Source organism: Castor canadensis, chromosome 4 (assembly GCF_047511655.1).
Source record: "Castor canadensis chromosome 4, mCasCan1.hap1v2, whole genome shotgun sequence".
In the NCBI taxonomy this organism is placed as follows: Eukaryota; Metazoa; Chordata; class Mammalia; order Rodentia; family Castoridae; genus Castor; species Castor canadensis.
In genome coordinates, this window is record NC_133389.1 from 54,246,430 (window position 1) to 54,273,893 (window position 27,464).

Consider the following 27,464-nt stretch of genomic DNA (forward strand, 5'->3'; position numbering starts at 1 on the left):
CAGGGCAGACTTCTGGAGCGAGCAGGCTGAAGACCACAGGAAGATCTTAGAAACTGTGGAAAACGACCGAACCACAGCCAGCCGCGCGCTCCAGCAGAACCGCCAGCTGAAGGAGAAGCTGGCCGAGCTGCAGGACGCGTTCATCACACGCACCAACGAGAACGCGGAGCTCACCTGCGCCCTGCAGTCTGCACAGCATCTCAACACCCAGCTGTCTACGCAGGTGGGCCAGCTGCAGAGCTGCTTCCTGCGGGTCACCCAGGAGAAGCAGGAATTCGGGAGCACTTTCAGCAGATACAACAGCGCTACGGCCACCTGTCCCGAGCCATGGAAACCGTGGCACAGGCCTTTGCCCTGTTCCAACACGAGAAGGTAGTGATGAAGGCACAGTGGGGTGACCTTCAAGAGGTGAGCCTCACTAAGGAGGTGGAGCCCACACAAGGACAGGCTGGGACCGCTTGCCCCCTGGGGCTTGAGGTCCAGAAGCCAGAGCAGCAGGAAGACCTGGGCAGCCCGTTCTTCCCCTTCTACCAGGATCATGAGGAGGGGAGGAGGGTCATCCTTATCTAAAACAGAGCCCAATCCTGGAAAAGTGAAGTTAGGTCTCTGCCCCACCCCAGTGCCTGTCACCCTCCCTGCCACCCTGTCCCCGCCACTCCTTCCCAGGCACCCTTTCAGATTTACAAGAACAATGTTCACACCCGTTTTAACAGGGTGTGATAACAGTCGCAGACCCTTTTCCATCTGGGTGACGACTAGTATTTTTAAGCCTCTGCTCCCATCTTCTCTGGGGCAGGACTGGCCAGGCACCATTCCCAGGGGCCTCCAGGCAGTCCTGGCGAGCCATAGGCCAGGAGAGTACAGAGTCCACATGCAGCTTCATGTGTATGTGGGTTTCAACACAGAACTGGAAAGTTTTGAATCAGTTTATGTCATAGGAACATTTTGTAGTTTTAAAATTCCTTTATTTCCTGTTATTTCTTTCATATATAGACACATTCACTCTCACACACATGCACGCTCACACGTACATGCTCTCACACACGTGCATGCTCAGTCATACTCACATATGTACACTCACACATACACACTCACACACACACAGGCATGCATACACACATCAAGTAATTATTCCTTAAAGTAGCTTTGTTGCTGTTCTCTGTTGAAAATGTGAATATACTGTTTTTTTTTCTGTTCTAACACAGATATTGTTATTGTAGTTATAGTTTTATAGTTTTAAAATTCAATGTTTTCTGCTGTTATTTTGTTGATACATGGATAAATACACAAAACCACTCACCCGCACAGTCTGACACATGCACATCCTCTCACACATGTGCACACACACTTCTCATACTTGTTCTTAAAAGTATCTATTGCTTTTCTGTTGAAAATGTGAAAATACTTTTTTTTCTTCTAACACAGATATTGTTAGTTTAGGCATAGTTTCGTAGTTTTAAATTGAATATTTCCCGCTGTAATTTCTTTCATATATGCGCAGACATACAACACACGCAGTCTCGCACGTCACACACTCACACAAAAGCACACATCTCATGCTTGTTCTTAAAAGAAAAGTATCTTTATTACTGTTCTTTTTCAAATGTGAGAATTTTTTTTTTATTCTAAACCAGATATTGAGAGTTTAAGTATAGTTTCCCTTTAACTCCCAAATTAAGTATCCAAAAGTTATTGGTTTGAAAAAGTTACTTCAAACCTTAATTCAGCAAAAACAATAAAGTGTTCTTAGCATGGACATAAAGGAAAGGTCATTGTAGTCCAGCAGATTAGGCCTCAGATATGCAGATATTTCTTACCCCACATGATCAAATGAATCTGGCTTTATCATTACAGTTCATTAAAGTTCTTTGTTTGAATTAATTTTGTTCCTGTTGTGTTTGTATAATGTATGTGAAGGTAGCTGAGTATGTTAGGCCCAATCCTAAGTATGCTGTTTGTGTACATACATTTAAAAAACTAGGCAAATTCTCAGCAATCCTTTGGTTGTGATTTTATACACATCAAGTATTTGAGGACTATCTTCTCTCTCCCAGAATACATAACACAAAGCCATAAAGAAATGAGTCAGGTATCTAAAATTTGAAACAATTTAAGATTCAATATTCTGCAAATGCAGTCATAGACATAGGCCTTGAATATCCCAATTATTCCAAATAGAACTAGCCACACCTGTGAGTGGACTCACAGAAGACTGTAACCACAATAATACAAGAGTAGTCAATAATAATAGCACGAAATTCACCTACCAGGTGAAATGACTACTGTTGTCAACTTGACTAGGTCACCGAGTGCTCAGATACCTGGTTAACATTACTCTAGATCTGTCCGTGAGTGTTTCGGAATGAGATTAACGTCTGAGTGAGGAGACTGACTAAAGCATATTGCCCTCATCTGTGGGAGCCTTTGGGGCACGCACACCACAACCCACAAGTTGTGGGAGCCTAGCACCGGTGTTTTGCACCTGTAATCCTAGCTAGTCAGCAGGCAGAGATCAGAAGGAGCACGGTTCAAAGCCGGCCAGAGTAAATAGTTCATGAGGACCGCCCCCCCGGCCCCCACCATCTCAGAAATTCCTAACACACAAAAATAGGGCTGGTAGAGCGGCTCAAGTGATGAGGGCCTGCCTAGCAAGCATGAGGCCCTGAGTTCAAACCACAGTACTGCCAAAATAAAAGTATTATCACCATTCTTTGACCTCGGATCATTTTTCTTTCTTCTCGAACACAATTTCTTACAGTTGTATATTTATAATTTCATCATTCTGATGGAATTCTCGTTTTTGCAAATTATTAATTCTTGTTCAAATAGGTTTGCTACTATGTGAAGTAATTTTGTATCTAGTTTAGAACCTAACTTTACTTAAGGTTTTCCATGCTTAGACATTTAAATTGTCACTGGCATAATTCCCTATTTTTCAAATTCCTCCATAATTATTTTATATGACATTTATTGAGCAATAACATAACTGCATGCATAATTATAGCCATCAATGCTATGAAAGAAGAGTGTTTTGAAAATGGATGGAGCCTAATTTGGATGGGAACTGGGGAGATGTTCCAGGAATTGTAAGAATAACCATGAAACCTGTAAGAGTAAGCCAGAGGGAGAAGGGCCTGGATGATGTTGGAGAGGCAGAGACCTGACTCTTTAAATGTCATGCCATGTGAAAACAACCACAACAAAAAACAGAACTGAAAACAAAACAAAAAATCAACCGAAATAATTTAAAGAGGAATATGAATTTATTTACATTTTTCAACTTTGTATTTGAAGTAGTTTCAAACTTAAAGAGTTGTTGCAAAAAATACTTACAACTCTCATTGCTTCATTCCTGAGCAATTTTCAGTGTTGCCATTTATTTCATCCTTAGTTCTTTCCTCTGTATAAATATGTTTGCAAAGGCACACACAATCCTCATTTGTAGATTCTGTAGTTGTGAACTGCTTTTCTGATGTTTTGGACCCCCAAATCAATAGCTGGAGCATGTTTGTAGCCTTTTGTAGATGTACACAAAGCAACAAAAATTTGACACCCCCTACCCAACATGTTCTCAAACTAAAGTTGAGAAGGTAACACTGTCCCTTTATCAGCTCACACTGTAAAAGCAGTCTATTTAGTGCCACATTCTTCGTATTTTTGTGCTTTTTGTGGTGTGGGTAATTTTGCTGCTCAATACGGCCCACAGGCTGTAGTACTTACTGGTGTAGAATGTTCCTGAAGTGCTAGTAGGCTGCGCTTATGCAAAAAACATGCTAGAGAATCTTCACTTGGGCATAAAGTACAGTGGTGCTGGTCATGAATTCAATGTTAATGGGCCAAAAATAGACAATAAAGTAAACAGAACACAAGTAAACAAGGTTACATATTGATCAGTGGACAACAAAATCTTATGACTAGAGGCTCACAGGAACCTAACTCTATTTCTACTGGGAGCAATAGTGAATTATTTGCTAATTCAGCATTTACAAAGGCTTTGTGGAACTCAATTACCTTGAATAAGGAGAAGCTACTGTGTACACAGCTTTGTCATTAAATTAATTGAAAATAAGTCACAAGCAGGGTGCCCATGGTTCATGCCTGTAATCATAGCTACTCAGGAGGATTGCGGTTCAAAGTCAGCCCAGGGCAAACAGTGTGAGAGACTCTATCTTGAGAATACCCATCACAAAAAAAAAAGGACTGGCAGAATGGCCCAAGCAGTACGAGTGCCTGCCTAGCAAGTGTGAAGCCCTGAGTTCAAACCCCAGTGACAAGAAAAAAAAAAGACTTAACCACGTAGGATAAATTCAATAGTGTTTTAAATTTAATAAAGAATTGGTTTGACTATGCTCAGGAGTTACAAGTAACTGAAGATTTTTTCAATAGAATAATAAAATCAGAATACATCAATTTTTAAAAAATGAATGAGAAAATAATGAATAGCAACTGAAAATAGGTGCATTCAACAAGAATTTTTATTTCAATTATCCACAAAACAATATTACAATACTTTATAAAAATATTAAGTTTTAGGCTACCATTATTCATTAAAAAAAGTGTTTGTGCTAGAAGGCTGTTTTTGCCAACTTTTTTTTTTTGGTAAGGGTTAAGCTCCACATTAAGACAATGAAGATGAAAGATGTTGGAAAAAATTTCAAATGTACAAAACTGTTTATTTTTCCTGACAATTTAAAAATACATAACAATTTAAACTGAATACACATTGTTAGTGTTTTATTCTTCCTGAACAACTGCTACTATAAGGAACTGCTTCTTCAGTTAAAATCTAATGAACACCATTCCTGACTAGTTTTTCTGATCAGAATTAGTACATAAACATAATTGCTACCCTCTTTAAAATGCTCAGAAAAACTACAGTGTCATAGTTCACATAAAGCCCTTTAGAAAGACTCATGATGAAGGTTGTAGACTTTTAGGGCAAATATTGACAGCACTCTTCCTAGGAAGATCCTCTTGGTAGAGGATTCAGTACTAAGCAGATTCCATAGAAAAGAAGAAACAACTAGATGTTTTAGTACCAGAACTACTGTCAACTTGCATGAAATTCATTTGTCACATTTTAAAATGGTCTGAATTTGAACAGATATACCATGGTACAGAACTTTAAATTTAATGATAAATCAGGTAAGTGATGTAGTTAAAATTATATACTGAAAATATGGGAACCTGATAAAATGCTTTAAAAAGTATGAGTATAAAATACAGTCTTTAAAAACATAAATACTAGACTTTATTTATCAGATTTAATTTTTTCTTTGCTAGACTCTTAAACCAGTAATACTGCTATTCAAATTCATACTTTGGAATTTCCTTCTGAGTCAAATAAATCAGTTTTATTTTGTATATTTTATTTTTGCACCTTAAAAGTGCAACAACAAAAAAAACCTGTCCCCCTTGAAATTAGTTATTATTCAGAATAAGATTTCCTCTCCAAATCAACTATATTCTAAAAGGGAAAAATGCAACCATTAAGTATACTTTAAAAGTGAATGAAGATTCAAACAGAGATTTGAAAACAAGAATTCTAAAAAGGTTTTGCATAAATGCTGTTTCACTGGAATTAATGTGAAGCCTTAACTTCACTATATTGAGGATGTTAACACTCATTTAGTGTCTATGTTAAGAGGAGTTAGTTTTATAGTCATATCTTGTAACTCTTAAAATCTCAAAAATCATCCCAGTGAGGAGCTTTGAGTGCCAGCAAAGCCACTTTATCAGTCCGTGAAATTAACATTAACACTACATTCCATCTCTCTACCTGTAAAACTTTCACATTTTCTTTTCTCATATTTCTTTTAAATACATTTTCTTCTCTCTTAGTTTATATTCAGTACAAGCAAAAGTGCATTCAAGTCCCTGATCTAGTGATATTTTCTATTTGTGGCACCCATCACCATAAGGACACACTCAGCAACATCTCAGTACCAAGTCTATTCTTAAAACTGGACTGCTGAAATGCTGGGTCTTAGTTTTCATGCTCTCTAAAGATGAAAGGATTTCCCCTTGGATCGAACAGTACAATTTCAATTACACATTGCCTTTAAAAAAATCAATGCAACCTTATAAAAGATTAACTCACTTTCTAGTTACCATCACTATTCTAAATTGAACTAGTCAGAAAATGACTGAAGTAAAAATTTTCTTTTTCTACTCTCCAGTTCCATGAGTATGAACACAGTACATTACACTTTCAAATTTCACTGCTGTGGTAACATTTAATCAGTTTTTAGATACTTTGTAATCTATTTTTGCTTTTGAAAAACTTGGCCCATTTCCATGAAAAAGGAGGGTTATGTTAAGACTGCATATTGACTGTTAAACAAAAAAAAAAAGCTTTTGAGAATAGTAAATTCAAGAAAATTAAAAGAAAAAACTGGAATGGAGTTATTTGGTCCCATGAAATTCCTTAATTTTAGATTTTACTGTGTTAAAACTTTTTACTCCCAAGTTTTATCTGTAAGAATAAATAGTTTTCTCTTAACGATTTTTGAGTTTGGGGAATAAAAGAAAGGAAATAATTTATAAATAGTAGCCTTATTGCTCTTTCTTACCATGCTATTGACCATACTGTCATCATTACCACAACTCTACTTTCTTTGGACCCTGAAATAAGTTGGAAAATTCATCACTGGTACTTTAGAGTTTAACACTTGGAGGGAAAAGTGTTTTTGTGCAACCATATCTGGAATTCCAGTTTACCATTAAAAACATGCAGAGTGAAGATTTTCTTCTTTTGTTTCCCATTCATGAGGAACTCTCTACATTAAGTTCTTTAATTTTGGCAGATCTGTGCATATAAAATAGGCTACTTGGATTATAAATTTTCTCCTGGCTGGTACTGTGGCTCTGTAGCAGTGAAGTAGTCTTCCAGGAAGGACTGAATATACTCAAATGTTGGTCTTTCATCAGGCTCCTTCTTCCAACAAAGATTCATCAATTCATGGAGTGATTCTGGGCAGCCTTGAGGACAGGGCATCCTGTATCCTCGTTCCACCTGCTCTAGTACTTCCCGATTCACCATACCTAAGATTCAAATATTAAAAAACAATGTTCACCAGCAAAACAGAGTTCTCTAACCACTGACTGACTATAGGCATATTGTTTATTTAATGAAACCATCCTTTTAAGAAAGAACAAAATTTAAACATCAGTGTATACAAGTAAAGCTTAGAAAATGCTAATCTTTAACATGCTTTATTTTTCATTTCACTTAAGCTTTTACTTTTTCACACTAATGTCTTAAAAGCCAACTCTATGAGAAATTAAGGTGCCAAATTAAGTTGATAATTTCTGATATTATCATTTAACAATTATCCCATCTGGGGGCTAATGAGGAATGGTGGCAAGATGGTGTTCTAAAAGAACTTTCAAACAAGAACTCAGAGGAAAGAATTCAGTCAGAACCTCATGACTTTTTGGCAAGTCACTTCTCTGAAACAGTTTCCTTATCTAGTATCACCTATCTGAGTTTTTCATGTTATTACACTGCTCCTTTCTTTTATTCCTTTGTAATCTACCCTGCCTCCCTCCCCAAACTGGCTGCTTAACCTGTGTTCACAGGACAGTAAAAAGGCCTCTTTCCAAATTCTTCTTCCAGACATGGTTTCAGCAAGCTAGTAAAACCACGCCTCTTCCTATTTCCAGCATTACTTTCCCTGCTCCTCAAGTCAAGCTACCCCTCCTATCTTCTGCCATCTTAAACTAACCACCAGCAATGAGATTTTTCATAGAGTATGATGCTCTTAAAACAACGAAAAAGGACTAAGTCACTATTTCTATTTTTAGTTAGTTATGGTATCTCTCAGGAATAAAGGATCCTCAAAACACTTTTGAAAAAAACTACTAAAGGAGACTGCATCACCATTACTTTGGATCTAATACTTGAAGTTTTCTGTGATTTTCATGGTAGTAAACTCTCTGTAAGTGAAGTCCAAAATATTTTACCTACCATAGAAGTATAACCAGAAGTTGTTAAGAGTGAAGTAGAAAAGGAACAAGGTACTTAACCATTTAATGAGGTCTTTGTAGTTACAGTATCTTTTTTTCCTATTCTTATGCCTTTATTCTATTTTATGCTTCTTCATTGTTCTAACACATATTAAGATTAACCTAAGTAAGTCTGATTCTATAAAAATATCTTCCAATTACCAATAAACTTTTATTTTTTTGTGTGTGCTATGGACTGAACCCAGGACCGAGTGAGATCTACCCCAGTCCTAATTTCACATTAACCTTTTCATTCAAAACTTGACCCTTCAGAATTTTCTGCTAATCAGAACTATGGAATTTTCTGCTAACAGTTATGAAAGTAAAATATGGCAGGAATGGCCTCTAGTAAAAATACTCTTCATTTCCTATGTGGGCACTTCTGATTGTCTGAATGAGATACAACTCCTCAGCACAGCAGGAAGTCAAGTCTCTCTCCTCCATGAAAGAGAAGATTGTTAAGACTTATAATCAGATAGTAACTATCATTCTTGTTTGCTTTTGCCACAGTTAGTATTTTCCCAAAAATAAAACTAGCAAATAGAAGCTGTTGTTTTGCAATGGTCAGATGGCTGTGAGAAGAGCCTGCATGTGTTTGTGCTGATGTGAATTCTCTTCTGTCAAGGACAATGATGTTTGCTCAGTATCTTCTTTATAGACACTGCAATATGGGAGAGTATGCACACCAAGTAACAAAATAAACACAAAAATGACTGGAAATCTACAAACTGTTCATATTCTGATTCGAATATGAACATTTAACCAGGATATACTAATTTTTGTACTATGTATTTTGCATCTATGTAATTAGTTGTATGCTCATTTTGAATTTTTAGCTTCCTGTTGAGCTGACCCTTTTATCATTAAGTATCCCTCTTTGCCTCTAGCAATATTTGCCTTAAAGTCTACTGTTACACACATTTTTAGTGTATCTTTTCTTTTCTCCATTCTTTTAATTTCAATCATTTTGTAAACCTTAAAGTATGTCTTTTACAAATAGTATCACAGCATTTAAGTGTGCTCATTTAAAATCTTGTCTCATAATTTGGGTTTAATTCTATCATCCTGTTATGTATTTACCATTTGCCCCATCTGTTCTCTTATCCTCTCTTGCTTTTTGATTTTTCTCTCTTAGATTTTTTTTTTTTGCGGGGCGGGGGGAGGTAGGAACTTTCTTTACACCCTAGCCCCTTTCCTAGGTTTTTATTTTACCTTGGTGGTTATCATTGAGATTACAATATGCTTCTTTGGTTTGTTATACTTTAAATAAACAAATAAAGGTATGAAATACTTAGAACAGATTACCTGATACTTTTTAAAAATCTTCTCTGCTCTTTGTATTACTATCGTAGTTTATTTTTATATGCATTATAAATTTGGGAAGATATTGTTGGTGTTTTACACTGGCAGTTCTCCCTTCCTCCAAATACTGTGAAGACATAATTTTATTCTTTTCTGGAAGAAAAGCTAGCTAGCTGTCGTTCCCTTGTAGACAATATATCCCCTACCTATATTTGGTTTTGATTTCTATAATTTGACCATGTGCTTGAAGTTCACTGAATTTCCTTTACTTATCCTGCTTGATACTCAATGAGATTTACTGTGATACTGGGGCACTTCAGGGCCTTCATCTTAAGCCACTTTTTGTGAAGGGTTTTTTGAGATAGGGTCTCGCTGAATTATTTGCCAGGGCTGGCTTCGAACCACAATCCTCCTGATCTGCCTTGTAAGTAGCTAAGATTACAGGCGTAAGCCACCAGTGCCCAGCTTGTTCAGTTTATTGAATCTGAGGGTTTTTTTTTTTTCCATCAGATTTAGATTTTTTGCTATCAGTTTTCAAGTATTGCCCCTATTCTACTTTCTCATCTCCTTCTGGGACTTCAATTACATATAAATTAGACCTTTTCACTGTGTCTCACTTGTTGCATACACGGTTCTAGCATTTTCTCTAAAATACTTCAGGTATTCTCTGTTAACATGCCTTTGAATCCACTTATTTTGTCTTCTACGTGCATTTAATATGGTCTTAATTTCACATATTTTATAGTTCTAAAATTTCCATTTTGATTCTTTTATAGATTCCAGTTCTACTGAACTTTTCTAGTTTTTTTCATTTTGTCAACTTTTTCTTTCCCATTTTAAACATTGCTAATTTGAAGTCCTTTGCTAACTACAGGTTGGGATTACCTCTGAGTCTAACTGATATTGAGTTGTTGATAATCAGTCACGTCTTCCTCCTTTCTTCCTATGTCTAGTAACTTTTTGCTTTGTGCTACACACTTTGAATCACACATTGTGGATTAAGCGGACATGCTATTGGTTTCTAACAGGTATTAGGTTCCACTCTACCTAGAGATGTACTGGTAAATGACCTGCTTCTTCTTTGTCAAAGCCTGGCTTTAGGCTTTGTTCAGTTATGCCCTTTCTGGGGTCTTATCAGAAAGTATTCCCCAACACTTGTTCACTTGGGCTTGGCAGGAACCCCCTGGCACTCCATAGCCTCCAAATTCTGCTCCACTCTCCAGACTGCTAGTGGTTATTTTCTGTTAGGTCTTCCACAGCCTCTTCCTATATTTGTACAGGTTAGGAGGTGACCAAGGACATCCAGGAGATTTTAAAGCAGAATTTTAGAGTTCTTTTGCTATGGCTCCTTCCTCTCTGGGACCCTGCCCTCCAGACCCTGGCACTTGGACCTATCTCCTTTGCTCAATAAGACAGCTGCTTTCTGTTTGGGCTTTATCACCCTATGTCCTTTTAGCAAATGTCTTCAAGGCAAAAGGTGTTAAAATATAGGGCTCGTTTTATGCACTGGTCCTATTAAGGGTTGTTGGCTTCACTGGTTGCTGTGCAATGTTCAAACAATTATTTTTCACATTTTACCTAACTTCCGTATTTGTTTGAAGTGAGATGGTAAGTTGGATATTAGCCACTCCATCATGTCCAAAGCTCGAAAGTTCCTCAGAGCTATAAATTCAAAGTGAAAGTACTTGGCATGACAGAATTTTTTCTCCAGTCATATGTGCTAGAGGTTCAATGGACAGAGCTAGATTTTATCTAGTGTCATGATTTTGCCAAATAACGGTGATGAAATTAAAGGCAAATGACAAATATAAATGCAAAGGAGTGATTATACTGTTTGACAATGGGCAGGCAAAGGTGGTAGATCAGAGGATTCAGGCAGTGTCAAGAAATTGCTAGGGTTAGGGTAGAGAACTATAAAGATGTGAGCTGCTGAACAGACGCAAGGATGGGAAGTGGATGATAAAATTTGACGGCATTAGATCTACAGCTGGAGGTATTAGGGAGGAGGAATATGGAAAACAATATGTAAACATCACAAAATTAGCATAGCAGTTTTCCCCAAACACTATATTTTATATGCTTTCACTTTCCTCAACTATTAGGATACTTCAGTAGAAATGTTTGCAAAGTATCAGATTAAAAGGAATAGGAATTCAATCATAGCTGAATTTTAACTGAGCTAAAATTTCCCCTTACTGCCAGAGATGATATCTCTTGTTTTTGAGAGGAACTTTTTTTTTTTGGTGGTGCTGGGGTTTAACTCAAGGCTTCATGCTTGCTAGGGAGGCACTTTACTGCTATGGTTCCTTTTGCTATGATTGTTTTGGAGAAAGGGTTTTGCTTTTTCCTCAGGCTGGCCTGGACCATGATCCTTCTATTTTACGCTTCCTACTGTCACTGGGATGACAGCCATCTGCCACCATGCCAAGTTTTTCTCCACTGAGATGGGGTTTCCCATACATTTTTTCCAGGGCTGGCCTGAAACTGCAATCCACCTGATCTCAGCCTCCTGAGTAGCATGGGATGGATAACAGGTACACAGCACAGTGCCCACCTACTGACTGAGATTGGGGTCTCTCTAACTCTTGCTCAGGATGGCCTTGAATCTCCCCATCTCATCCTCCTGAGAATGAAGGATTATAGGCATGAGCCATCAGCACCTTGTTGAGAAGGTGACATTTTTACTTCTGCTCTTTAGTAATGACAGATAAATTTCTTCTCAAAATAGTCTACTAATAAAATAAGGCAAATATACATTTATAAAAATACAACAGTTGCACTACCAGAAAAGAACAATTACTTGAGGGTGGGGGTGAGAAGTCAGGACATTTTAAGATATGCTTCTGAGCTGGGTGTGGTGGCTCAAGCCTGTAATCCTAGCTACTGGGCAGGCAGAGACTGGGAGGATCAGCCCAGACCCCATCTCAACAAACAAAAGCTGGGGATGTACACACCTGTCATCCCAGCTACTTGGGAAATATAAGCAGGTGGATCATGGTCCAGGCCATCTGGCCAAAAATATGAAACCCTATTTCAAAAGTACCTAAATCAAAAAGGACTGGTGGTGTGACTCAAAGAGTAGAGCACCTGCCTAGTGAGTATGAGGCTCTGAGTTAAAACACCAATACTGCAACATTCCTCCTCCCCACCCTCATGTTTCCACTCTGAATGTTCTCCCCCTAAAACGTCTGCTGGGGTAACCAAGGGCTAATGAAATGCAGGCTTACCTGGATATGGTACTCTCCCTTTTGTTACCAGTTCTGTCTGAAGAATTCCAAATGACCACACATCAGACTTTATTGTAAATCGACCATATAGTGCAGCTTCAGGAGCTGTCCATTTGATTGGAAATTTTGCACCTAAAACAATATTGGCAATCTTAAGTGTTTTTAAAAAAATCTATTTGTGTAGATTCAGTATAAACAGGGCTTACCTTTGTCAATATTCTTATAATATGTGTCCTAAATGTCAAAGTCTTCAAACACAGGACACACATGGAAAATTCTTTAATTTTTAAAATTTATAACTAAATAAATCACAGTTCTTTTTTATATTTAAGGATATATAAAAAAGAAAGTTGTTGGTGGAAATAGAAAACCATTCAAGCAAATAGAAGTGGAGGCTTGGAAGCCAAAAACATGAATTATAAAACGCTTCTGTAACTCTTCTGAGGGGACCTAGAACTATTCTTATTCTATGAAATCCTGTACGTTCAAGAGTGTTAAAGAAAAAACACAGGACATGAGGTTACAAACACCTATGTAAAAGTAATTTTACCTTGTCTTGCCGTGTATTCATTATCTTCAATTAATCTTGCTAAACCAAAATCTGCTATTTTGCATACAAGATTTTCTCCTACAAGGATATTAGCAGCCCGAAGATCTCGATGAATGTAATTCATTCTTTCAATATATGCCATACCATCAGCAATCTTGGAAAGAAAACATAAAACATATAATACAAAGGGAAGCAGGGACAAGACAATTTTGGTTAATATTAAATGGATAGCTGAAAAAAATCAGATTTCAAAAGATAATAGTAACAAGTGGCTGGGTGTGGTGGTGCACTTCTATGATCCCAGTTACCTGATGGTCTGTGGTTAGCCCAGGCAAAAGTGCACTACTCTGAGCCAGGCACTGAGCTCATGCCTGTAATCCTAGCACTCAGGAGACAGATCAGGAAGATAATGGAGGATCGTGGTTTAAACCCAGCCTGGGCAAATAATTTGTGATACCCTATCTTGAAAAAAGCCCATCATAATAAAGGGCTGGTGGAGTGGTTCAAGGTGTAGGCCCTGAGTTCAAACCCCACAACCGCCCCTGAAAAAAAGGAAAAAAGAAAGAAAGAAAAAAAAAAAAGAAGGTACACTACTCTACCTGAAAAACAAACTAAAAAACAAAAGCAAAAAGGACTGGAGGCATGGCTCAAGTACAGCACTTGCATAGCAAGCATGAGGCCCTGAATTCAATCCCTGGTACACACACACCCACACCCAGGCACATGCACACAAAAGAAAAGGATAGTACAGGCATAGCCTAGGAGATAATAGAAGAAAAAGTGTAACATAAAAGCAGGCTAAATTCAGCTTTCAAAAATCTGACACATCCTTACCACTGCAAAACATCAACAACAACAAAAAATTCAAAACAAAATCTGATACATATTTTGAAGGCCAAGCTTTTCAGGCCCTCAGTATATCCAGTCGCCATTATCAACACAATGTCTTCTTGGTCAGTGGCGAGAAGGGAGAAGTCATGGGTTATTTAGAGCTCTGGACACAAATGCATCAAGGTCCACATCAGGCACATCATGACATGTGCTGATGATAAAGGTATTATTAGCCATAAGCAGAGGATGGCAAGCTATATAGCCTGCTGACCAGATGTGGCCCACATTTTTTGTGTGGCCTGAAAAGTGAAAAAGGTTTTTACATTTTTAAAGGGCTATAAAAAGGAGGAGGACGAGGAAGAAGTCCAATAGAGATTGTATTTAGGTACCAAAGCCTAAAACATTTACCTGGATGTTTACAAAAAAGGTTTGCCAATTTCCCTAGCACAGAGTATCTAAGAGCCTTGAACTTAGGCCCTGGCATATGCCTGTCTCACATGTAGGTTCTCAGTACAAAGCCTGTCTAAATTGCTAGTCTGTGGACATGTGGATGCTCACTAACAGGTAACATGTAACCAGCATGTCAACAGAAGCCAATAAAGGGCCCCTTGAACACCACCACATATCAACAGAAACTATGCTTTAAAATATTAGCATTTAATAGTTGTATAGGGGGAAAATATTGTGGCATTTACATAATGTGCTTAGAATGTATCTTAACTAGATTCACTCCCTCCATCATTCTCCTTTATCCTCCTTCACCCCCCCCACTTCTTAGAACAATTTAAACAGGTTTCATTGTTCTACTTAATAGAAGCTGCACTTTAAAACAAAAATTCAGAGGAGTAAAAAAGTCTTAATTCTTAACTGTATATTGCCATCTTAATTTTGTTTTTAGCTATAATACCTTTAAAAATTCAGAATACACTTTAGGTTTCTAATATTTTCTTTGAAATAACACTCACCAGTTTTAATTTTCTTAAATTTATCTGTAGAAGCATTTTTAAAAAGGCCATATTATATAGGACAACACTGGACTGGGAGTTCCATAGCTGTTCTAATACTGGTTTCTGCTACTAACAAGTTATGTGAATTTAGATACCTGATGTCTTTAGCTACATATTATTTGCAATATTAGTACTGCATGCCAGAGTATCTCCAGTGGTCCTTCCTCTTCTAAAATTCTGTTATTTCACTTTGTAAACAATATTTTTCTATGATTACTCTACGTTTAAGATGTATACTTTCAATTCAGATTGATACATGTATATGCAAATACCTGAGCAGCCATATCAACTAGTTGTGGAAGCTTCAAATACTTTCCATCTCCTTCCTTAAGGAAATCTAATAAACTCCCTGTAAGAGAAAACAAGATTTTGTGAAAATAAGCAAATCTTAGATTAAGATCAAAATAAGTAACTCTTCTAATCGCAAAACAAATCATCAGATTACAACACAAAATTTCTCAGCTTCTCAATTTTCCTTACCTTTTCTGCAGTTTTGGAATTTAAAAAAGATTCTAGGAAAGATCCCAAAATTGAAATATTCTCTTGCTAAAACATAAAGAGGAAAAATTTCTATATCCCAAGAGAAAATATTACCAGATTACTCATTTTTTCCCTAGTTTTTATCAAGATCCTTTCTAAGATTCTAATTTTGATTTAAAACTTAGTATTAAAGTCAATCTGAAAAAGAATTCAAACAACTGAGGCTGGCGGAGTGGCTCAAACAGTTAGGAGCGTCTGCCTAGCAAGCATGAGGCCTTGGGTTCAAATCCCAGTACTTCCAAAAAAAAGGAAAAAAAAAAATTTTAGGTAACAAGGACTGTCTTGGGGAAGTTACAGCTACACATAGGCAGCTAGGTGATCTGCTGTGGAAGTCCTGGCCTAAACAATGTCTCTCAATTTCAGCAGAAGGTACCATGAACAGCAAAGTACCATGAACACAATAAAGTGAAGGACTAGGAAGGAAAAGTCTGGCTGTTGTCTCTGTATTACTAGTTAAAAGTATACCTAGAACTTAAAGAGAAGACATCAGATAAACCCAAATTAAAGCACATTTCATAAAAATGTGAAAGTGCATCATTCTCTAAAAAAAAGTAACAATGTTATCAAAGACAAAGAAAGGCTGAAGATGATCTAACCTATGCACACAATCAGCCTAATCGGAATTGTCACTATGAATCCTCCCCATGTAACGAATATATCCTAATAAAAATTTTTTATAATAAAAAAAAATAAACGATGCTGGGTACATAAGAAAAAATAAAGGCTGAGGAACAGCTCCAGCTTAAAAGAGGAGACTAATTATAATACGTGATTATGAATTGAATATTGACCAAGTGTAGTTGGTAGACTGGTCAAAAGTTAGGAAAACCAAATTCCAGGTGAAGAAAATAACAAATAAAAATCATAAGTGGGGCTGGGGTATGTGTAGCTCAGTAGTATTAGCAACATACTAATAACAAGCCCCCTGAGTTTGATTCCCAGCACTACAGGAAGAAAAACAAGCAAAAAGCAACCCTGGAAACCAGGAGCAACAAGAAAATGTTCCGAACAGTGGGTTTATGATAGAGTATAAGAAACAATGAGTTTGGATGGATTTTAGGGAGCTAACTGCTAAGTAAAGGACTTTTGTTATCTTATATTCTAAACCTACCTGGAAATAATCCAAACCCAGTTATCTGACAATATAGAATTCTACCATGTTCTCCAAATTAAATAATTCTTAAAAATCAATACATGGAGCTAAATGGACCATTAGCCTTACCTCTGCTTTATTTCTTACGCTACCAATATGTTGATTTAAATTTCTTCCTTATTCCTTCTAGTTCACCCAATGCACCCTTTCAAATGGCATGCCTGGCAGTTGTTTACATTATAAACTCCTTCCAAAGAGTGCCAGGGACTTTGGAGCTTTGCGTATGTTTTGACTATCAACTGATAATCTATGTCAATTGGATTCAGTTCCTTTTGAGGGGAAAATTTTTCTGTACCAAATGTGTATCTTGTAGTTGCCCCTGTGACCACTAGATGGAACTACTTCACTCGTCAAGGTAGACTTAAGGAAAGTGTCTTAATCCAGCGATTTAACTAGTCTGATTCAAGAGCAAAAAAAGAATATTTTTAAATAGATCCAATTCAAAATGGGCAAAACTGAGTCAGTAAGCATGTTTTCTGAGTCTCTGGTTCTATTTAAAGCATAAATAGGGATAAACAGGGAAGAGCATCAACTTTCCCTTCTCTTAGTAACTAGCTACCTGTTACTGAAGATCCCAACTATAGTCTGGACTAAGGAGAATGGAGAAATTTCCATTGACAGCAATGGGGAAAAAAAAAGTTTCTAGAAGTCCTGGGTATAGGGATTGTGCTTATATGAAAATGAGACAAAATGGATTTCCTTTAACTTTACCTTACTGCTCTGCTTTAGTACTACAGATAAGTATCTTTTTGTCATTTTAATTGAGTTTGCAAACACTTTCTTTTTTACTTATTTCCCTAGCTATTCCACTTCCTTTAATCAAACCTACTTTCAAAATAGATTCTGCCTAATTTTTTTTAAACTTTGTAATATCCTCTAAAACAGCTGGAAGTAATCACTATTCCATTAAACAAAGTATCACATTTCTTCTTTTCAAATGTCTACATAAAAATCTTAAATTAGAAAGGACTATGCCATAGTATTAAAAAATAGAAATGAACATTTATTTTCTTTAAAGTTCACCAACATGAATACTCTAAAAGATACTAATATAAACATACCTTTTGACATAAATTCAGTAACAATGTAAATTGGCTCTTCAGATACAACAGCATATAGGGGAACAAGTTTATCATGTCGTAATTTTTTCATTATCTGAGCTTCTTGAAGAAAAGCTTCTGGCATCATTGTACCTGGTTTTAGTGTTTTGATTGCTACTTTTGTGGTTCCATTCCATGTTCCTAGAGAAAAAATACTTTTTACTATTTTACTCTGGATTTTAAGGGATATTAGAGTAAACTTCAATGAACAGCAGTTATGTAAGTATTTAAACACACTTTATCATAAATTGTAGCACTTTCAATTTATGGTGAAAAAAAAGACAAAAACCAAAAAGTTCAGGCTTCTTACCCATCCATACTTCACCAAAGCATCCCTGTCCAAGTTTAACCTCTAGTCGCAAAGATTCTCGAGGGATTTCCCAAGCATCTTTTGCTAGTCCTTGAGTCTGGGGTTTCACAGTTGGACAAACAGTTGTTAACTTGTGGCATAAACCATCAGCATGCTCTAAAAAAATGAACAAAATACATTGTAAAATTAATTTATAAAAATTAAGGTACACACACAATAGTGTATCATTGTTTTAAAAGCTTAAATTGTAGAAAAATGAAATCACAATGTCCTATCAGTTTTACTCTAAAAACACAAATACAAGGGAGTTGTCTATGAGAAGCAAAAAATAAAGTATATATAAGAAGTGAAATGTTTTGCTAAATATATTTTATATTGTTATTTATTGGATACTTATATTCTAGCTATTGTGTCAATTCAGCATTATAAAAATATCTCATATAAACGAAGTCTGGTAATTTTATAACTTTCCCAAGATTCTGCGGACAGAGCTGGGACTCAAACCCAGGTTTGCCTCCCAAGTTCTGCTTTTGACCACTGAGATTTGTTTATTCCCAAAGAGAATGCTATCATTAGTTGTTATTTCTAATAACTATTCATCTGTAAGACACTGAAAATCAAGGAAGAAGTTCATTTAAAAGGACTGAATTTTAAATAAAGAAGATACGAAGGCAGGGAACCCCAGATTTGCAGTGGCTTGACTTGCACATCTTGCTTATAAATTATTTCTAATTGTATATGATGAGACACTTTTCCTCCCATTCTCATCAAGTAACCACACAAATTCACAATCTATCAAAGGGAATTGTAAGTGATGCTGCTGCTTGGTTAACATGCTTGATCAATGACAAGATTGCTGATTGACATGCTAGATTTATTTTGCAGTTAGTTGTCACTGAGGAAGAGATTACCATGGAAACTTCCCCTACTATAGTACTAATGATCTAATCAGATGTATTTACATATCAAATTGGCAATGGAAATTTTGAGGAACAAGACCCCAATATTGTGTACTTTTAAAGGTCCTTGAAAGACCAGAATGTCTTTATAGTTGCTATAGGTTAATTTTCTAGGGTAAGAAAAATGCATCTAAGCTGGACGCTGGTGGCTCATGCCTGTAATCCTAGTTACTTGGGAGGTTGAGACTGGGAGGACCGCAGTTTGACGCCAGCCTGAGCAAATAATTTGTGAGTCCCTAGCTCCAAAAATAACCAAAGCAAAATGGGCTGGAGGTGTGGCTCAAGTGGTAGAGTGCCTGCTTTGCAAGCACAAAGCCCTTGAGTTCAAACCCCAGTACTACCATACAAAAGAAAAAAAATGCATCTTCACACCCAGCCCAACAGGACGCTGGTGCCTCATGCCTGTAATCCTAGCTTACTCAGGAGGCAGCTCAGGAGACTCATGGCTTGAATCCAGGACAGGTAAATAGTTTGCAAAACCCTATCTCGAAATAACCCATCACAAAAAAAGGGCTGGTGGAGTGGCTCAAGGTGTAGGCCCTGAGTTCAAGTCCCAGTAAGGAAAAGAAAGGAAAAAAAAAGATCCAGTCCTTTCAGGAGAAGGTAATCCAAGAGCACAGAAGACATATGAGTTTTACCTAAGTGTCCACAAATAAAATATTTGCTGCTATGTTTTTAAATTTATTTCCACAATCTACCTTGGAATTTATGTTATGAAAAGGAATTCCAAAGTAAACAATATGCCAGTAAGATGTAAGGATTCCAATAACAGTCTGATTTTAGCACATTATCTAGTAACTCAATTCAGATACTAAGTATCACCTGCTCCTTGTTTTATTTTTAGAGCTGGAGTCCCACAATGCTGCCCAAGCCATGCCTGAGGGCTTCTGTTCCTCATTTTAAAGTTAGAATACAGAGCTGGGTACCGGTGGCTCACACCTATACACCTAGCTACTTGGGAGGCAGACATTAGGAGAATCTCGGTATGAAGTCAGCTTGGGCAAACAGTTCTCCAGACCCTATCTCAAAAATATCCAACACAAAAAAACGACTGCAGGAGTGGCTCAAGTTGTACAGTGCCTGCCTAGTAAGCGTAAGGCCTGAGTTCAAACCCCAGTACCACCAACAATAAAATAAGTAAAATTAAAATTAGAATACAAGTATTTATTGGGCATATACTGTGTGTCAGTGTTGAACCTGAAGAGAGACGATGACATGGATTATGTCCTCATAAAATTCAACATGAGGAAATAATTTTTACCTCTGAAATATTCACCTACCTGTATAGTGTTTCACCAGTTTCTGCAGAGTATCAAATTGTGCTCTGGTTGTGATATAGTATCCACCATTGTCAAGTTTCCTAATTTTATAGTGCTTCACATTGTCACCCCTTACCTCATCCCAATCACGAATAGAGAGGGAGTAAGCACCTAGGGATAAGAATGAATACCTTTACTATATCTTTCTCAAAATACTGCCCAGAGAAATCTTATACTTACGTTAATATGAGTATTATTACCTTTAGTAGTTTCACTTTCTCTTACTAAGAATATACCTCTCTGATTCCCAGGATTCAGAAGTAATCTCTCAGCATCTTTTCTCCCCATTTTGCCAAAATACCACCTGGAAAAAAATTAACATTATTTTGAGTTGGAAAGGTATAAAGATCAGAAAAATTATATACACAAATATCAGAAAGAATGGAGTGGGATGGGGAGAATGACAAATAATAGCTCTAAGAATGCGGCTTAAAAGATAGTAAAACATAAATTCTTATTTATTAAATAGGAGTACTACAGATATTATTATTAAGACTATGCTCTGATAGTATTTCCATGTACTGACTACTCAACATGTGTCTTGAATTCTACCTGGCAGTCACAAAAAATAGTAAATGGAGAAGGAAGGACAGTACATACTCAAAGATCCCTTCCATCAGTGATAGAGGGAAACATTAAGACTATAGTGAGAAGAACAGAAGTGATTTTCTAATAACAGTGTCATGATGTGTATTCAGTAAGATGCAAGTCTATCTTATCTAAGTTATAGGAAACTCCTAAATTTGCATGGGTTTGATTTAATAGTTAAGTGACTAAAAATGACAGTGTGTGCTGTGGAAGAGCTCAAAGAATACTGGAGAAGACAAAAGAACAAAACAAAAAGTAACAAATAGTAGAAAAGAGTTATTGAGACAAAGTATATGTCATTAATAAAAGCAAGCAAGTAGTGAAATAATACCTACTATATACACAAACTGTTTAGTGTTCTAATAGAAAAATGAAGTAGACTTTATGGATCCCAGATAAACTGGTTTGACCTGAAAGTAATATATATCTCAAACTTAATTTTTTTTTATGGTTGTACTGGGGTTTAAACTCAGGGCCTTAATGCTTGCTAGGTGGACACTCTACTACTTGACCCAGGTACCTTTAACTTTTTAAAAGTTCCAAGAACAGTACCATAGAATTTCCATATGCCTTACAACCAGGTTCACCAGTTGTTAACATTTTGCTTTTTGGTGTTCCTTCTATTGTGCTCTGACTGTGTGTTGCAAACATGCTGCATCATTACTCCTAAATAGTGTCATCACCTCTATGTAGTGAAGTATGTAGGGATAATGATAAGTATCCTAGAGAAAAGGATACTCCCCTCCATAATCGCAATGCAAGCATCTACACCAAAAATTTAACACTGACACAATACTAACTGAGGTAAATAACTGTAGAGTATGAAAGTGTTACTATAATTTTTTTAAAAAGTGGAAAAATAGGGCAGAGAGACTACACATAATGCAGTATGATTAATAAATTCATTTATGATACTACTCTGAGCGGAAACCATGACATTAATTATTAATTCTCAAGTAACATCTATTAATACAATACATTAGCTGTAGTAAGACTGGTAATTGTGTGTGTAAAGTTGTGGTTAAATAGAATGTGCATTAAAACATTTAAAAAATCAAAATAATTAATAAAATATGAAGTATTGCCATACTCTTCTGCCTGAATGGAATCTGCAGGTGCTACATAATTGCTAGGAATATAGCCATTCTTTCCTGTAGCAATTGATCTTGCTTCCCACCAGTCTCCTTCCCTGCAACACATAAAACAACAATCACCACAAAGTAGACTATTGTCCAAGGTACAGTACATTGCACTGTTTTCTTGTCTGAAGCAAAGAGGTAGCACTTCCATTTTTTATTTATGCATTCGTTTGATCAAGAATTAAATTCAAAAGGACAATATTAAGAGATAGGTTACATTCAAACTAGGCAAAAACACAAATTATATCTGTTCCAACAATAACAAAATTCCTCAAAACACCACACACTTGCATTTTAGTTATAACATCTTTCTTTTAACCTAAAACAATAAACTATACAGAATAAAGTAATTTGAGAGATAAACCTTTCAAACTTTAGTTTTGACTGATTTTTTAAAACATCTTAAGATAACCTGTAAACCATAAAACTCCCCCAATTAAGGTGTAAAATTTAGTGATTTTTAATATATTCATAGAGTTCTCCAATCAGGATACATTTTAGAACATTTTCTTCACACTAAAAGATACTCTACCCATTAGCAGTCACCCCCAACCCCTCCCACTTCCACCACTGACAACCACTAATCTGCTGGCTGTCTCTATGGATGTGCCTGTGGTGGGCATTTCATATGCATGGAACCACTTAACGTGGTTTATTGTGACCAACTTCTTTTGTCAAGGTTAATCTGTGTTATGGCATCTAGCAGATGTTCATTCTCTTTTTGGTTACCAAATGGTTGTCTTTTTAGTACATAAAACTGTAATGTTCCTTTTAAAGTCATTTTATGGGGGAAAAAAAAGAGGCACTAGCATTCCTACAGTCAAAAAAATTAACATGAGTAATAATGATCAAAAGATGAATTTCTAGAGTAATTTTATTTATAAAATTATTGCCCAAAAATACTCCAATAAGACTATAATTAAGTTACAATTCAGAACATGAGAATTGTATGTTGTTTCTACAATTTAAGCCTTGACATCTCTAAAATTAATGTGAAAAGAATAAATATTATCAGTCCTTTAGATATATCTAAGAGATATGTATGTGGGATTTACTACTTAAGACTAAACATATTATCCAAATTGAAATTTATAAATGCTCAAAGTGAATTTGCTCTCTAAAAAGTGAAATGGAAAATCCTTTGGTAATTCAAATATTTACAAACTGATACATTTGGTTAGTACACATTATGTACTTTCAGATACAAAACCAGAAAACTTTGTGTTTGACTTTGCTAAGCATTCATCCCAACTGAATACCTATTGAGTATAAGACTATAACAGGATTTGTGGAAAACACAGATACAAAGCTAGTCCTTACCCTTAACGAACTCAAAGTTTGTCAATGTTTTGATGCTCTGGACTTGATGAATCTCTGTCTTGTGCATAACAGGCTGTTTACCAATATCCCTGTCCTTTACTCACTAGATGACAGTAGCAGCACCCAGACTGTGACAACCAAAAATATCTTTCAACACTGTCAAATAACTCCTGAAGGATTCTGCCCCAGGCAGAGAGAGAACCACTGGTCTAAAAGAATGACAAGTCAAGCGACAAATTGTAATTTAAAATTTGATGAGAACTATGACTGAGGTTTGAACAGGGTGTTATGTAAACATCTACTACAGTGTGGAGAATAGGGACCAAGCCGGGTAGGAGAGGAAGAACGTAAAGAAAGACATCACTGAAAAGGAAATATGAACTGTACTTTAAAGAATGAGGAGGGTTGTTATGCTTGCTAATGAAATTATGAGATCTGTTATCCATAATCAAGCATAGAATTGTCTATGATGAACCACTAAATGAAAAATGTCTAGGAGTTACATTAAAAAAAAAAAAGCAACTTAATTTGGTCACTTTGGGAGTAAAGGGTTCCTTAGCCAATATTTTACCTTTGTGTTTTAGGAGCAAAAATAAGATCGTTAAGGTAAAGAGGGGTGAATATGATCAAAGTACTCTATACACATATATGAAAATAGAAAGGGGAGGAGGGATTAAAAAAGTAACAGAGGGGATGAATGTGATTAAAGTACATTACATGCATGTGTGGAATTACAATGAAATCCTTTGTGGAATTATTATATGCTAATAAAAAATAAGATCTTTAAATCATCTGGTACTTACATAGAATTCTCTTTATAAAGTTTTGTTTTACTTTGTTTTAAGAGATAGGGTCTCAATATATAGCCCAAGCTGGCCTAAAACTTGTGATCTTCCTGCATCAGCCTTCAGGGTACTGGGATGACAGGTGTGTGCCACCACCCCCAGTACTCTTCATTCTTAAATCTCTACTGTTTATGGATGAACAACAGTGGCACAATTTATAGAAGGAAGTAGTAACTTTTGTCTGCAGCAGTAGCATTATGCCATGTATCTCAAGAAGTCAAATGCATCACCCAACCCAAAGGACGATAATCAACTAGCTCAGTGGTTTCAACGTAAAGACCAGGTTTCTGTCATTATTTCTCTCTCACAAAATATTTACAACACTTACGTATTGTTAATTATTTGAAATCTTTCACCCTTCTTAAATGAAAGATCTTCTGTAGTTCTAGCTTCATAATCATATAAGGCCACAAATATAGTAACACCACCTGGCAGAAGAAAAAAAGACCATGGAAAATTACATAGATTAATAAAAGAGAATTAAAGGACTATTGCCAGCAAAACAGTTTACACACAGTTTGATCCTTAGTCTCCAGAATTTATTTGGACAACTAGAGCTTTGGGCAACTAGAGTTTAATAGGATGTGTTCTTAACATTTCTGTGACCTTCCACCATTGTACTCTATAAATTCTAAAATTCTATGGACTCAGAGGAATAAATTTAATTTTAACTTCTGAAGCAACATCTCTGGCTTGAAAAGACAATCAAATTTCAAATCAATTCTTTGGAAGGAAAAGCACTAATGAGCACTACAGACTGCTAGTACAGATCTTCTCAACAGTAATCACTAAGGTTTTTGTACGATTATTTACTATGTATGTAAAAATAAAACTGCAATGTTTGTCTCAGAAATTAAGTGGTATGGCTGAATTATAAAGATAAATTTCCAAATTAATTGTTATCTTTAGCATTATGTGCACATGCTTAAGAGATGAACACATTAAACAGACAAACTATTATGTGCAATCAAAGCAAATTACAATAGAACACATGTATGCAATATGCATAACATTTCAGTGTTTAAAATTATTTAAGGCAGGTATTCTGTTTTTAAAATCCCATATTATCTTTTTTATAGAAATGGTAAAAAATTATATATACATTTATCAGATATAACACAATGTTTTAAAACATGTATAAACTGTGGAATAGATAAATTAAGCTAATTGACATATGTATTACCTCAGATAGTTATCATTTTCTGTGGTGAAAAAACTTAAAATCTACTCTCTTAGCAATTTTCAAGAATACAATACATTGTTATTAACTACAACCAACAGAACTACAACAGGTCTCTTGACTGAAATTTTATATCCTTTAACCAATATTTTAAATTTGTGGTGTAGGGGAATTAAACCCAGGGCCTTATGCATATAAGGTGAGTAGTCTACCACTGACCTACACCCCCAGCCCTGGTCAACATATACTTAATTTGAGTAAGTACATACTCTACTCAGTGTAATCCCATTGATTTGCCAGATCCATTATTAGTTTGCTTACATTGATAGAACAGTATTTTTAAAGAACAGTAGAGGAAAGGCAGGTAGTAAAACTGTAAGTAGAATGATAAGTACTGTGAGGTGCAGACAGTACTATAAAACCTGCTGCATTAAGTACAAAGTAACAGAAAACCAAAGGTATGAGAATGTGATCATACAAAATAATTAGCTCACTCCTAGTTTTAGTCATGTTAACTTGCTATTTGTTATCTACTTGAATGTCTAATGAGCATTTAAAATTTGTTATATACAAATGAAGCTCTTGATTTTTCTCCGCTAACCTGTATTAACCCAAATCATCTCATCTCCATCTAAGCAAATGGCACTACTATCTAGTCAGGTGCTTGAGCCAAGTCCCTTACCATACTATCAGTTCTACAGCTAAAACACTTTTATCTACTTTCCATTTCCACTGCTGTCACCCTAACCACAGTTCACGTCATCTCTCACTGGGACTACTGAGAGTACTATCCTCCTAACCTACTTCTATACTGATTCACTACATAGCTGCCACAGAGTTTCTTAAAAGGAAACTAAACCATGCCAAATCCTTTACTTAAATCTCAAAGCTTCTTTCTAGCTTTGAATTAATACTCAAACTCTCATAGAGACCAAAGTCTATGAGGTTCGAGTCGTTGTGGTGTCCTACCTAACTTCAATCTCATATAATTCTTCTCTCTACCTACACTGATCTTTCACTAATCTTTAAAACTTCCACGTACACTTGTACTTCCTGAACTTTGTGTTTCTTATTCTCTCACCTTAGAAAGCCCTTTTCCAAGCTCTGCAATAGATTTTCATTAAATATCAGTTCAAAGAAAAACAGAATAATGAAATGAAACACATTAAAAATTGTAAAAACAAAAAAAAGGGGAGGGGGATAAGAGAGTAATACAGGTGGTGAATATGATCAAATTATATTATGTGCATGTATGGAAATACCACAATAAGCCCCACTATACAACTAAAAAATACATAGTTCAAATGTTTTCTTCACAGGGTAGCATTCTTTGATCAACCAGAGAGCCTTTACCAATCATTCTTGTTAGTTCCTATGCATAGCACTTAAGAACCACTGCTTAGTCGGGTGCCAGGGGCTCATGGCTATAATCCTAGCTACTTGGTTTAAGGCCAGCCCAGGGAAATAAGTTGCGAGACCCTATCTCCAAAATAACCAGAGCAAAATGGACTGAAAGTATGGCTTAAGAAGTAGAGTGCCTGATTTGTAAGTGTGAAGCTCTGAGTTCAAACCCCATCTCACCTCACCCCCAAAACTGTTTATATGGTATAGCTATTTATTCGGTACTTATTATCTAACCCTATACCTACACAGATACTCCATTTTTATTGAGTTAAATGAACACAATGAATGTGATATTTCACATAAGTAAATTCCTTTAAGTAACTAAAGAATGTCTTTAAATTTCAACATTTATTTTAACCATTTTGAACTAGTATCTTTCCCAAACATACGATCCTGAAATTAATTTAAACTTTGTTAATGTCTGAGAGATATCATCATAGCTACTGATTACCGAAAACACTTGGTTAGGAGGCTGGAATCAAGATTGAGACTGACTCTGTGATACACAAAACTCTCCAAGTGCTAGCTAATAGAATTAGTATTTGGCAGTCCTCTAGCCACTGCTACTGCTCCAGAGGTGAGCAAACTGTGGAGACGAATTTATAGCACATGCTCCCACTGACTGTTAATAAGGACATGTGTTGCTCCACTTGAGGTTAGCAGTTCTTTGTGCCTAAGGACAA

At 36.1% G+C, this 27,464-nt stretch overlaps 1 protein-coding gene across 2 annotated transcripts in view; it reads right to left on the minus strand.

Moving 5' to 3' along the window:
- Positions 1-4,453: 4,453 nt before the first annotated feature.
- Positions 4,454-27,464, minus strand: part of Yes1 (YES proto-oncogene 1, Src family tyrosine kinase) — a 59,008-nt gene continuing 35,997 nt past the window's right edge. For both annotated transcript variants that reach the window (XM_074070211.1, XM_020186191.2), the window contains exons 3-12: positions 24,526-24,625; positions 21,984-22,082; positions 20,506-20,609; positions 20,267-20,416; positions 18,028-18,183; positions 17,679-17,858; positions 15,197-15,273; positions 13,087-13,240; positions 12,537-12,668; positions 4,454-7,044 (exon numbers count right to left, since the gene is read on the minus strand). In XM_074070211.1, the coding sequence (XP_073926312.1) occupies positions 6,836-7,044; positions 12,537-12,668; positions 13,087-13,240; positions 15,197-15,273; positions 17,679-17,858; positions 18,028-18,183; positions 20,267-20,416; positions 20,506-20,609; positions 21,984-22,082; positions 24,526-24,625 (1,361 nt within the window). In that variant the 3' untranslated portion in view covers positions 4,454-6,835. The remainder of the gene's footprint in view (positions 7,045-12,536; positions 12,669-13,086; positions 13,241-15,196; positions 15,274-17,678; positions 17,859-18,027; positions 18,184-20,266; positions 20,417-20,505; positions 20,610-21,983; positions 22,083-24,525; positions 24,626-27,464) is intronic.